This window comes from Alternaria arborescens (genome assembly GCF_004154835.1).
Source record: "Alternaria arborescens strain FERA 675 chromosome Unknown contig_1, whole genome shotgun sequence".
In the NCBI taxonomy this organism is placed as follows: domain Eukaryota; kingdom Fungi; phylum Ascomycota; class Dothideomycetes; order Pleosporales; family Pleosporaceae; genus Alternaria; species Alternaria arborescens.
Window position 1 is genome coordinate 1,561,005 of NW_021167856.1, and position 13,395 is coordinate 1,574,399.

The 13,395-nt window shown below is 51.6% G+C and overlaps 3 protein-coding genes across 3 annotated transcripts; 2 read left to right on the plus strand and 1 right to left on the minus strand.

Moving 5' to 3' along the window:
• Positions 1-71: 71 nt before the first annotated feature.
• On the plus strand, positions 72-4,736 carry AA0111_g598 (Lysophospholipase; the record flags this gene model as incomplete). The annotated part of the gene is made up of 3 exons (XM_028652151.1): positions 72-352; positions 398-4,563; positions 4,624-4,736. 3 exons carry the CDS (start codon positions 72-74, stop codon positions 4,734-4,736), a joined length of 4,560 nt encoding a protein of 1,519 aa, XP_028511786.1.
• Positions 4,737-5,256: 520 nt separating this feature from the next.
• AA0111_g599 (putative glycine dehydrogenase (decarboxylating)) lies at positions 5,257-8,542 on the plus strand (the record flags this gene model as incomplete). The annotated part of the gene is made up of 2 exons (XM_028652162.1): positions 5,257-8,395; positions 8,451-8,542. The coding sequence occupies 2 exons, from the start codon at positions 5,257-5,259 to the stop codon at positions 8,540-8,542; spliced, it is 3,231 nt and encodes a 1,076-aa protein (XP_028511785.1).
• Positions 8,543-11,458: 2,916 nt separating this feature from the next.
• AA0111_g600 (hypothetical protein) lies at positions 11,459-12,803 on the minus strand (the record flags this gene model as incomplete). Its single annotated transcript, XM_028652175.1, has 3 exons — positions 11,459-12,045; positions 12,294-12,696; positions 12,759-12,803. The coding sequence occupies 3 exons, from the start codon at positions 12,801-12,803 to the stop codon at positions 11,459-11,461; spliced, it is 1,035 nt and encodes a 344-aa protein (XP_028511809.1).
• Between the last annotated feature and the right edge of the window lie 592 nt (positions 12,804-13,395).

Sequence of the window (13,395 nt, forward strand, 5' to 3'; positions counted from 1 at the left end):
CAACTCTAGAAATTTCTGGAAACACTTGCTCGTGACGGTCCGAATTCGGTACTGATCTCTCTTCGCCCACCATGGCCACCATGGCAGTTCCAGGAACTGCCACGTCTCGGTCACTCGCGGATGTCTCCAGAGCAGTTGTATATAACACAGCAGAGGCGATATCCAACTCTGTGCTCGGCATGAAACCCGCCGATACCACACCGTCGACCAACTTTGGTCTCTTAGGGCGTGTCATTCTGTCCATTCTCAGTGTACTGCCTACCCTTCTGTACTGGGTTACATATACCCTACCGACATGGCTGTTCACGCTCTTTTCAATGAGCTTGACCTTTACAATGAACTTCACAACTCTGTACGTCTCCGGCCTTCTCCATGGTGCTTAGCTAAACTTCTACAGGATGCTCGTTGTCGTCTTCGTTGTATCTACCGTCAGCTACTTCGTGAGATATAGATACATGACTATGTACGCACGACTACCACCTGAGCCGCAGCGTGAAGAACCACAAGTCGAGGTCTTTCCAGACAGTGCCGAGAGCGACTCCAAGAGGGGCTTGTCTAACTACCTTGATGAATTCTTGAGCGCGATCAAAGTGTTCGGTTACTTGGAGCGCCCAGTCTTTCACGAGCTGACCCGCACCATGCAGACTCGCCGGTTGGTAGCTGGCGAGACCATTCTCTTGGAAGAAGAGAAAGGCTTCTGTCTCGTAGTAGATGGTTTAGTTCAGATCTTTGTCAAGTCAAATCGGAATGATTCGGATTCTGACGAGGATGACATGGGCGAGGAAACACCCGGCGACCGCCACCGACAGGGCTACCAGCTTCTTACTGAAGTGAAAAATGGAGCACCAATGTCTTCGCTTTTCTCCATTCTCTCTCTATTTACAGAAGATGTCAAGCTGCGTCATGACGAAGATGAAGACCCACGACCAAGTGTGCCGGGGACACCTCAACGAGAAGCAAGACCATCCATGTCGCGAAACAGTAGCTTTGTTTTCGACGATTCGAGACCACACACTCCACACGAAGTCCCTGAGGCCAAAATACGGCATCGAAGAACATCCACTTTAAACAGTCCAACAGCAGGCGGTCGACTTCAAAGTGTACCGCCCTTATCGCTGGATTTGGATGGCTTCGGTGACGAGCGTATCAAGCACAGCAAAACTCGAGGATCACCTTCGCGTCCAGCGAAACCCAAGTCTGCCCATCCAGATATTGTCGCGCGCGCAACCGTAGACACAACCATCGCTATCATTCCGGCTACTGCATTTCGTCGATTAACGCGCATATACCCTAAAGCGACGGCGCATATTGTTCAGGTCATCCTCACGCGGCTCCAGAGGGTTACTCTTGCGACCAGCCATGCTTACCTTAGTCTGACGAATGAGGTCCTCCGCACAGAAAAGCTCATGAATAAGTACACTACATACGATCTTCCAGGGTTTCTACGTGATGCTCCTCTTGAACGACTCAAGGAGAAGTTTGCAAAGGAAACGGAACGTATTGGCTCAGACGAGGGCATGAAGGGAATAGCATTGCACAACCCTGGAGCTGGTCGCCGACGGAGATCCAGTGTCTCGTTGAGAAGAGGAACAGCTGCACAGGCCCGGCTTGCCGCCGCCCGTGGAGCCAACACTAACATAAGTAATCAAGCATTACCCAAGATCACATCACCTGACCAGGGACCGCGCAACGACCGAATCAGCGCAGGTGATCTGTTGACCAACTCGCAGATGGCGCGAGGGACCGGTCGCAGCGGCCGTAGCAGCTTTTCTCAGCCATATCAACATCAACAGGACCGTCGTGACATCCGCACACCATTGGAAGCTAGCAATTTCAACCCTTTCGCGTCTCCCTCGCTACGTCCCAAAACCCTCCACCGCCAAGAATCTATCGATGAAGCTACAGTGTTTAGGGAGTCTATACTGGGGTGTATGTTCAAGGCTATCGGACTCACTAATCCGGAGAATCCCATGCCCAGGCCAACTGCCTCGGTGGAACAATCACCTCAGCTTGTCTCCTTTGACGCCAAAAGACAAAAGGCTGTCTTCACGAACGCATTTGGTTTCATTGACCCTTATGCTGGGGGCTCGCGGGACGGAGACACAGAGTCTGTAGCGTCAGCATCAGGGATGTCCAGCATGAGCGCTGCAGGGTCACACAACATATTAGAAGAAGTCGTCAACGATGTGGAAATTGTTTTCTTCCCCAAAGATTCCGTACTTGTGGAACAAGGAGAAAGGAACCCTGGCTTGTACTACGTGATCGATGGATTCCTGGATGTGAGCGTGCCCATTGAAGACGACGGACCCGAAACCAACGTGCTAGGGACACTTCCAAATGGGCCTGGCTTGACTGAAGATGACCTTTTTGGTTCGTCACCACGCCCAGCAGGATCAGGTACTCCTTCGCGAACTGCTGCAGATGGCAGTAAGAAAAAGCGGACAAGGCGCAGTCTGTTTATGACTAAGCCTGGTGGATTAGCTGGCTATCTGGGAGCGGTATCGTCGAACCGATCCTTCGTCGATGTAACAGCTAAGACGGATGTTTACGTAGGTTTCTTGCCCCGCTCAGCAATTGAGAGGATTGTCGAACGGTATCCTGTCGTACTACTCACGATAGCAAAACGTCTCACGACACTCCTCCCACGTTTGATTCAGCATATCGACTTCGCTTTGGAATGGGTTCAAGTGAACGCTGGTCAAGTCATCTACAATCAGGGCGAAGAGAGTGACGCTATCTACATCGTCTTGAATGGACGATTGCGAGCCATCCGCGACGCTGAAAGCAGCGCTGTAAAGGTTATTGGGGAATATGGCCAAGGCGATAGCGTTGGTGAACTTGAAGTACTCACGGAATCCTCTCGACCTGGATCGCTACATGCTATTCGAGATACAGAACTTGCAAAGTTCCCGAAGACTCTTTTCAATAGCCTTGCTCTGGAACATCCCGGTATCACCATCAAGATCTCAAAGATCATCGCGTCTCGAATGCGAGCTTTAGTTGATGATCCACTACATGAACAAAGCAAAGAGCGTGGCACAAAAGCCACTCGGGCGAATGTGTCTTCCACCGTCAATCTCCGTACTGTTGCTGTTCTTCCGGTGACTGCCGGAATTCCAGTGGTAGACTTTGGAAGTCGCCTAGTAAACGCACTCACTCAAATTGGTATGCCACAAGGTGTGGTATCTCTCAATCAGGCTGCCATTCTAAATCACCTCGGAAGACATGCCTTCAGCCGCATGGGCAAACTCAAACTTTCGCAATACCTTGCCGATTTAGAGGAAAGGTATGGTATGGTCATCTATGTCGCCGATACACCAGTCAAGTCGCCCTGGACTCAGACGTGTATCAACCAAGCCGATTGCATTCTCCTTGTGGGCCTAGCTGAGTCGTCACCAAACATTGGCGAGTACGAGCGATTCCTTTTGACAACAAAGACGACTGCGCGTAAGGAGCTCGTGCTTCTGCATTCGGAAAGGTACTGTCCTTCGGGATTGACGAGAAAGTGGCTGCGCAACCGCCCATGGATCAATGGCAGTCACCATCATATTCAAATGTCATTCCGTGCAACCTCAGAACCAGTGCATCACGCCGGAAGACGTTTCGGAAACGCGCTGAAGCAACGTGTACAAGTCATCCAGGCTGAGATCCAGAAGTACACTTCAAGGAAAGTCCGACAGACGCCGCTCTACTCAGCAGACACGCCTTTCAAAGGTGACTTTCATCGCCTTGCACGACGTTTGTGTGGCCGCTCAGTCGGTCTTGTGTTGGGCGGCGGCGGCGCTCGTGGTATCTCCCAGATCGGTATCATCCGCGCGCTTGAGGAAGCTGGTATTCCGATCGACATCGTGGGTGGTACATCCATCGGCAGCTTCATAGGTGCGCTCTACGCTTGGGATGCGGATGTCGTTCCCATGTATGGTCGAGCGAAGAAGTTTGCAGGCCGCATGGGTAGCATGTGGAGATTTGCACTCGACCTCACTTATCCTTCTGCTTCGTATACTACTGGCCACGAGTTCAACCGCGGTATCTTCAAAACATTTGGTAACTCACAAATGGAAGACTTCTGGCTCGAATTCTACTGTAATACCACCAACATCAGCAAGTCGCGTTCGGAAATCCACACAAGCGGATACGTCTGGCGCTATGTTCGCGCATCAATGTCGCTTGCTGGATTACTTCCTCCGTTATGTGACAACGGTAGTATGCTTTTGGATGGTGGTTACATCGACAACTTGACCGTCACGCACATGAAGAGTCTTGGTGCAGATGTCATCTTCGCCGTCGACGTCGGCAGTCTTGATGACAATGCACCGCAGTCTTTTGGCGACTCACTGAGTGGCTTCTGGGCGACGTTCAATCGGTGGAATCCATTCTCTAGCTTCCCCAACCCTCCGACTTTGTCGGAGATTCAGTCGCGCCTCGCGTATGTGTCTAGTATTGATGCGCTGGAACGTGCGAAGAACACACCGGGATGCAGGTATATGCGTCCGCCAATCGATCCGTACGGCACGCTTGACTTTGCGAAGTTTGAAGAGATCTACGAAGTTGGGTACAAATACGGTAAGCCAAGATGCAGCGCTGGGTATCGCATGTGAAAATATTTGCTAACGCGATGCACAGGCAAAGAATATCTAGCGCAACTTCGCGAACAAGGCGTGCTTCCCGTCACCGAAGAGACGGAGAAAGAGAAGAATCTCCGACGGACAATGGCACCGCGACGGGCAAGCATTTAGTCGAGTTGAACCGTGCCCAGAACACGCGGAGGAGAAGGTGGTGCGGGTTATGTGGATATCAAGTAACAGAATGCAGCGGTGGTCGGTGTACTTTTGCCCAATGAGTGCTAGGAATGCGTGTGGATGCAAGGTCGGTCGGCTTGGGGTTTAGTGGCACGCGTCCGTTAGCTCGGCAAGGGTCAGCTTATCACCAATGTCGCGGATAATGACGGGTTAGAGTGTGTAGATAGCAATGAATGAGGGCTGTCAAGGCTGTGAATAGAGGGTCTTGAGGTTTCGTGATCCCTTTTTCTTTTGTCGCTTGCAAGTCCTCACTCCTACACTTTCTTGGGTGTGAGTGTATCGAACGCGTCTTCCCCGCCATCGTCACCACCATTACAGTGGCGAGCTTCCCGAACTTTTGAACAAACGGGCCAATTGCTCGCACAGGATCCGCCCAACAGAAAACAAATCCTTCTGTTCAAAATTAATTGCTTCCCGGGGAGACTCCCCATAGTCTTACTACAACCACACAACCAGAATGCGTACAGCATGTCTCAGGGCAGCTAGCGCTGCTAGCAGGCTCACACGATCAACGTGTGTAGCCCAGCTATCGCGTCCGCAGCTCGCGGGCAGCTCTCCACGCGCAATCGCATACCAGACCCTGCAAACTTTCCAAAAGCGCGGGTTCCAGCAAAACGCTACAAATGCGCAACAGGCGGCCGCTGCCGTCGAAGCCGCAGAGGATGTCTTCGACACCCCGCCCCAGCAGACCGGTTCGGCCAAACCCTTCGATGCGCTCGACACATTTCCCCGCCGTCATATTGGACCGTCTGCCGAATCAGCGGAGGCTATGCTCAAGGCGCTGGATCCGCCTGCGAGCAGCCTAGACGAGTTTGTACGCCAGGTTATACCCGCCGACATCTTGTCTGCGCGCGAGTTGAAGATCGGGAAGCTGTCGGAGAATCAGCAGGAGGCATGGCAGAGCAATGGTGTGCCAGAGTCCGCGTTCCTCAACAGCGCGAAGGAGATTTTGGCTCAGAACAAGCCTGGCAAGAGCCTGATCGGACAGGGATATTATGGTACCAAGGTACCTGAGGTGATCAAGAGGAATGTGTTGGAGAACCCCGCATGGTACACCAGCTATACCCCATACCAGCCAGAGATCAGCCAGGGACGTTTGGAGTCGCTGCTGAATTTCCAGACAATGGTGTCAGACCTGACTGGTCTGAGCATTGCCAATGCGTCAGTGCTGGATGAGCCTACTGCGGCGGCCGAGGCCATGACAATGTCCATGGGCATGATGCCATTGTCCAAGCAGAAAAGCAAGAACAAGACTTTCCTTGTATCAGAGAGGTGTCATCCCCAGACTCTCGCCGTTCTATACTCTCGTGCTGAGGGCTTTGGTATCAAGATCGAGGTCGCAGATGTGCTCAAGGACAACAGCAAGAGGGTGGAGGAGCTAGGCCAAGATCTCGTTGGTGTGCTCGCCCAGTACCCGGACACTGAGGGAGGTGTCAGCGACTTCCGTGGACTCGCCGAGAAGGTGCACAAGACTGGTGCCCTCTTCAGTGTTGCGACCGATCTCCTCGCCCTCACACTGCTTACTCCACCGGGAGAGTTCGGTGCTGATATCGCTTTCGGAAACGCACAACGATTCGGTGTCCCTCTGGGCTTTGGTGGACCACACGCGGCTTTCTTCGCTTGCGACGAGAAGTATAAGCGCAAGATTCCTGGTCGTCTAATCGGTCTGTCAAAGGATAGGCTCGGCAACCCTGCGGCACGACTTGCGCTGCAAACCCGTGAACAACACATCCGCCGTGAAAAGGCTACCAGCAACATTTGCACAGCACAGGCACTACTGGCCAACATGAGCGCCATGTACGCTGTGTACCATGGACCGAATGGTTTGACGGCGATCGCCAAGCAGGTAGTTGCAAAGGCTCGTATGCTCCAACAAGCCATCGTCGCCACTGGTTTCAAAACTGGCCAGCGCGGACAAATGGACAACGCACCTGTTTTGTTTGACACATTCGTTGTCAAGACAGGCAGCAAGACCGAAGAAATCATCATTAGTCTCGAGAACAAGGGAGTACTTGTACGAAGGATCGACGACCAGCACATCGGCATTTCCGTTGACGAAACTACTTCTGCACACATTATCGGCACAACAATTAACATTTTCAAGCACCATGGCCATCGAGCGAATGTGTCTTTTGATGAATCTGTCGATATTGAGGTTCCTGAGCCGTTCAAGAGAACTAGCGAATTCATGACCCACCCTGTTTTCAACTCGCATCACTCCGAGACCGAGCTTCTTCGCTACATCAACCATCTGTCTTCGAAGGATCTGTCTCTGGTACACTCGATGATTCCTCTTGGATCCTGCACAATGAAGCTCAACTCCACCGCGGAGATGGCGCCTGTGTCATTTGATACCGTTTCCAACCTACATCCCTTCTTGCCCCTAGAGCGAGCCAAGGGATACACCGACATGATCAAGCAGCTGGAAGACGACCTGGCTGACATCACTGGTTTCCACTCGGTCTCGCTGCAGCCCAACTCCGGTGCCCAGGGCGAGTTCACCGGTCTTCGCGTCATTCGCAAGTACCTCGAGCAGCAGCCTGGCAAGAAGCGTGATATTTGCTTGATTCCTGTCTCGGCGCACGGAACCAACCCTGCTAGTGCTGCCATGTGCGGTATGCGCGTTGTGCCCATCAAGTGCGACCAAGCGACTGGCAACCTGGATATGGCAGACTTGAAGGCCAAGTGCGAGAAACACAGCGAAGAGCTTGGTGCCTTCATGGTCACATACCCCAGTACTTTCGGTGTCTTTGAGCCCAATGTCAAGGCTGCTTGCGACCTGATCCACCAGCACGGCGGTCAAGTCTACATGGACGGTGCCAACATGAACGCCCAGATTGGTCTCTGCTCACCAGGCGAGATCGGCGCCGACGTCTGCCATCTTAACCTCCACAAGACCTTCTGCATTCCTCACGGTGGTGGTGGCCCCGGTGTAGGACCCATCGGTGTCAAGGAACACCTCTCACCCTTCTTACCAGGCCATCTCCGCGGCGAGACTGGTGGAGCTCAAGCCATCCACCCCGTGAGTGGCGCGCCCTGGGGAAGCGCCAGCATCCTCCCCATCAGCTGGGCCTACATCAAGATGATGGGCGCTGTCGGCCTTACCCAAGCCACTAAGATCACCCTCCTAAACGCAAACTACATTCTCTCCCGCCTCAAGCCCCACTACCCTATCCTCTACACCAACGATGAAGGCCGCTGCGCTCACGAGTTCATCCTCGACGTTCGCGGCTTCAAGGAAACCGCCGGCATCGAAGCTATTGACATCGCCAAGCGCCTCCAGGACTACGGTTTCCACGCCCCCACCATGAGCTGGCCCGTCGCCAACACTCTCATGATTGAGCCTACCGAGTCGGAGAGCAAGGCTGAGCTAGATCGTTTCTGCGACGCGTTGATTAGCATCAGGAAGGAGATCAAGGAGGTTGAGGAGGGTCAACAGCCCAAGGAGGGCAATGTGCTCAAGATGAGCCCGCACACACAGCAAGATCTTATCACTGGAGAGTGGGATAGGAGTTATAGCCGCGAGAAGGCGGCGTATCCTTTGTCCTACTTGAAGGCGAAGAAGTTCTGGCCTAGCGTTGCGAGGTTGGATGATGGTGAGTCTAATTTCATGATTTCTATATTCAGGTGCACCAACTAACGATATAACAGCATACGGCGACACAAACCTCTTCTGCACATGTGCGCCTGTTGAGGGCGAGGACAGCGACATCACCGGTGCCGCGGCGCCCACCCCTACCTAAATGCCTGCAACAACACGGCAAACAGTAGCAGGGTACTTCTTTTCTCAGGTTCTTCTTTTGCATCAGGGTGTGGAGCTCTTTTAGGAGCTTTTCTTCAACAAGCACCCTAGCGTGGGTGTTCCGGCGTCTACAGTACATCACCATGGGTTCAACACTTGCTGGTCGATGGATCTTTTGCTTTTCGATATGATTGGGCGGTTTATGATGCATATGTGGCGTTTCCAGGCATAGATGGGTGATGTGATATGATAGGAATAGGAATGAGACGATGTGTTTATGACGCAACAAACTGTGTTGAAATGGCTGCTGTGATGTGTGCGATACGCTGGTAGGTATCGCAAACGGTTTTAGCAACTTTCAGACGCACATGCGGGCTCAGTAGACCACGGGCAATCCTGACGCTAGCTTGACTGCGTATGTATGAATGTCCTCGCCAAGCTGTTCACCTGTTTCTCTAGTACATCATCCGTCTTCATATACCTACAAAACACAGATGGTTGTGGACCATGCTCTGACCAAAAGATTAACCATCCCACTTCCATGGCTGCCCGGGCTCCACGTCTTGTCGAAAACACGTAGACTGAACTGGCTGAACATAGATTCTTTGTCGTCTTCTTCTCTCGAAAGCAACTTGCTATTGATATCATGGCATCTTCTTCCGCCTTTTCCCGGTACTTCCAAATTGGGCACCGACACATTTGATTTGCTTCGTCGACATAAAGAAAAAAGGACAGATCTACGATGGCTGTTCTGCCTCTGTCCTCCTCTGCTGCCCCCGCAAGAGTAAGGCAAAGACAATAGGACTTCGCTGTCGTTTATTACTCCGAATCCAAAACTGGAACGAAATCGTGCATGTGTTCTGCCGGTAGAATCAAACACACGTGAACAGCAAAGTTATTCGTTCTCCCGTTCTCCAGAAACAATCCTGCATCTAAGCCATGTTCCTGATGTTTCGGAGATCGACCTTAGTACATGCATGGGTGCCGACGGGCTGCAAAAGTACAAATGAAATGCTTATGACTATGAAGAAGTGCAATCTTCTGGAGAATTAAGTTTACAAAACGAGAAAGCAAACATGCATGTGAGCGACAGTATTGTGGAGAAGGAACATGTGCCAGCGCTGCTATGAGCCATATAAGTATCCCATGGGTATGTGGGAAAGGAAAATGACGGCAATATGTTAATCTAGACTTTGGAAATATACCAGAAGATGGCACAGCGTGTACCTCTTTCTGTATACAGCTCATTTCTCGTCAGGTGTACGAAGCTAGGTTGCGACGAACAGTATAAAGTCCTGGTTTCATATGCGCTCTCTCCTTTCCCTCATAACCTACCACTTCCACAGGTTGTCCAAAAAGTATTGGATGACCAAGGAGATGAATCACCAAAAGTGATCAAGAAGCATGTGATGAGTGGGGCACGGCGCGCCGTTTCAAAAAGACCTACGAATAGTACATGTGTCCTTTGTCTCACTCTTTTGCTCAGACTCTGTTAGTTTCAAGATTCTCGTAGTGACTTGGATCAACAAATCTTAATGCTCAAGGATTGGACCCAGAACGGGAAGGTGGACACAGCTGTTTCTCAGAACAGTTAGAATGCGGCGCGGATAGAGCCGCGGTCGACACTGCCACCATGGACCCCAAACTAGCGGATTTAGCCCTCACCCTCTATCGTTCGGCCACGAGTGGGCTCTTGAGTCACATTCGCTTGCTCTGCATAGCACGAGAACTTGTCAAAACAGAAATTATATCACCCACTCAAGGACTTGTTCTGCGCCACCACTGAGTCCACTGTGCCAGCGCACTGTCAAAACGCTGACCCTCATCATATCAACATCGTCTTCGACTGTTCTTCGCACCCACATGACAACCTTTCATCCCTTTCCTCGTCTACCATACGAGCTGCGGATGCAAATATGGGAAGCGACAGTTGAGCCCCGCGTGGTAAACTTTGAATTTATCTATCAGCGCAGGTGGAGAATACCTCCCGAGCGACCAACTTACATCAAATCTTCCACACCTGTACCCGCCGTGCTTCAGACCTGCCAAGAAGCACGAAATCATGGGTTGTACCAGAAATGTTTCTCGGAGATTGCTATACCGGGGCACGGCGCGCAGTAGGTACCCATTATATACTCTGGTGTGCATCCCATGCTAAAGCACTACGCAAAAATGTAGGTACGTATGGGCTAATCTTGACATGGATACCATCGACATTGGAGAGTCCATGTTCGAAAATTTCAAGCCGGTCGCTCCGCTCATTCACCGACTGAAGTTCGCACGTGAAATGCAGTCGGAGTTCTTCTACCATTCGGAAGTTCGAGAGGTCCAGGATTTTGTCAATGCGAAGGAGATTTGGATCGTGCCTCTAGATGGCTTAAATTCATGTGTCGGAGCCACGGAAGAACATTATTGGCCATGTGGGAAAGACAATATTTTCTATATTGATCCTGATAATCCCGAACGAGTTTTCATAGGTAGTGATGGAGAAGATGAGATTGACACGCTCTATGGGCCAGTGGAACTGTATCAGTAGGCATATGTGCAGCTTCTTTTACTTGTTCAATGCATGCTAGGAATGGGACGTCACCATAGAAATGCATATTGATTCTACTTCTCTATACCATTATGACGCGTCTCGACATACTGCTTCCCTCCCCAAGTAACCACCATGAAGCATTAGTGATCTCTCAGTAACAGTCACTCTTTCTGGACTTTTTCACTGCAGTGCGATCAACCCTCGGATCTAGCGCATTCATGAGGCCACTCTTGTGAGAATTCGTGGTCGACTTAGGCTCTTTCTTCATTGTCTTGGGTCCAACAATGGGGGGCAGAGGGATCGACTTTTGCTTCTAGAGACCGTAGTGTATTAGCCACACTTCCGCTTGCTACCTGACATGACACGAATAGCTGCAAGCTACTTCAGTCTTTGGAACGAGAACTTACGGCTTCTTCGGCGTGACTGGCGAAGTAGCGCATCGTCTGAGTCGGGCGAATATCTTCCCAATTCTGACTGCGATGGATACTCGTAGCATGCATCGTATTGGGACATAGGCTCTGTAGTAGCGCGGTTTGGCTGATGGTATTGCTGCGAGTCAGCATCCCGCTCGAGCATGTTCAGGACGCTGCTTTGGTGTGTGGGTTTTGGTTGATGGTACGATGAGTCGGGTTGGCTATAGCCGGGGCCACGAGCGGACACTTCGTCTGTGAGACGGGCTGTCGCTTCTTCAGGAGGGTCAAGCTTCTGAGCAGCCTCAAGACCGGATGCGCCACTGATCGAGCCGCGGAGATGGTGGATGTTGGGGTGGTCAGCGTACTTCATCGATTCTTCATCAGGCCCAGCAACGAATATAGGATCGAGTTTGTTTGCAGCCTCTAATCCGGATGAACCACCGATCGAGCCTCGGTGCTCATGGGGAAGATGTCCCCCATGTTGCTGTTCGTGTGGCGGGTGCCAGGCCTCGTCGAACCCTTTCGAGGGCTGCCATCCGAAGTCTTTCTCGGCTATACTTCATCAGCCCCGTCTCGGATAGCATATTGTAAGGGAAAACATCATGAAGAATTCGTGGTATGTGTAGTTCAGGGTGTTGAATCTCACCTGTACCGTCAGTCTGCGTCGTGGGAAGCGAAGAGTGAAGATGAGCTGACACGTCAGCGAGAGCAACAAAACGAAGGAATCGGTACGAGGAAAAGGGTATATTGATGTCAAAGTGCGCAGTGTATCGTCTATCTACGTGTCTCGTAGCCCGTACCGCCAACGTTCGATGTAGGATCAGCGCGATGGTCAACATCCGAGTCGAAGCGCGGGTCAAGCTTGTTACCAACGTTGGTCGAGTGCGGTCCAGCATTTGTTGAGCCGGTTGCAGTTCCCCTGTGGTCCATATCCGAGTCGTACCTGGGGTCGACCTTGTTGCCAATGTTTGAGTTATGCGAGCCGTAGTTTGTGGCTGTGGTGTTGGTCGTGTTCATGCGTTCGCGGTGGGCATCAGTGTCGGCAGGAGTGACACCAGCGTCGGCAGGGTGGCCTCGGTAGCCTCGGTCCCATTCGTCGACTCCCTTGTTGGCGATTTCCTGGTTCTTGGTTGCGCTCGCCTTGTCGCCGCTCGCGTCATCGACTATGGCCATGGCATTGCCGCGGATGGCCTCGCCAGTTCCCTATGAATGTCAGTACGATTTGATGTCAAGATAGTCCCAAGGGACGGGTTGTGCAAACTTACGTGGACCATACCCACGCCCTTGCGGATAGAGTCGCCAAGAGTCATGTTGGAGGTATATGTATTAGATGTATGTGTAGGTGATGGCCAAAAGCTCGTGTAGCTGTAGGGGTATGCGTAAAAGTTGGGGTATCAGGGTATAATGTGATTATAGTAATGAGCAGAAAGTTGGGAAAGGTCTGAACATAAGTGTTCGACGCTGGCAGCCGCTGCCACACAACCTGCTTTTGCGATTGACATGATTTGCATTGTTTTCGCGAAGTTTGGGAAAGCGCATTGCGACATAGGCTCGAAGATGTGATGTCATGCTCCGCGTGCAGGATTCGCGGACGATGCCGGTAGGGCTGAGCTAGCCACATCGGGGGCCTTTGCGTGTCGAGCATATTCCGTTAGGATGCACTTTTACGGTGATATGACATCGATGCTCACTTTCATATGAGCATGTAGATTAGATTGTCAGCACCTTCTATCGAATGATAGTACCGACAGTAAGGAGCTAACTATCACTATATCCTGTATACTGCATCAACCTGCCCACGCTGTAACAAACTGTATCCAAGCACCTTGAGCACAAAAGTCTTCAAACCTCCGATCCAATCACACCATGTGGTCTTACTACAACCAGGTTGCATCGAGACAA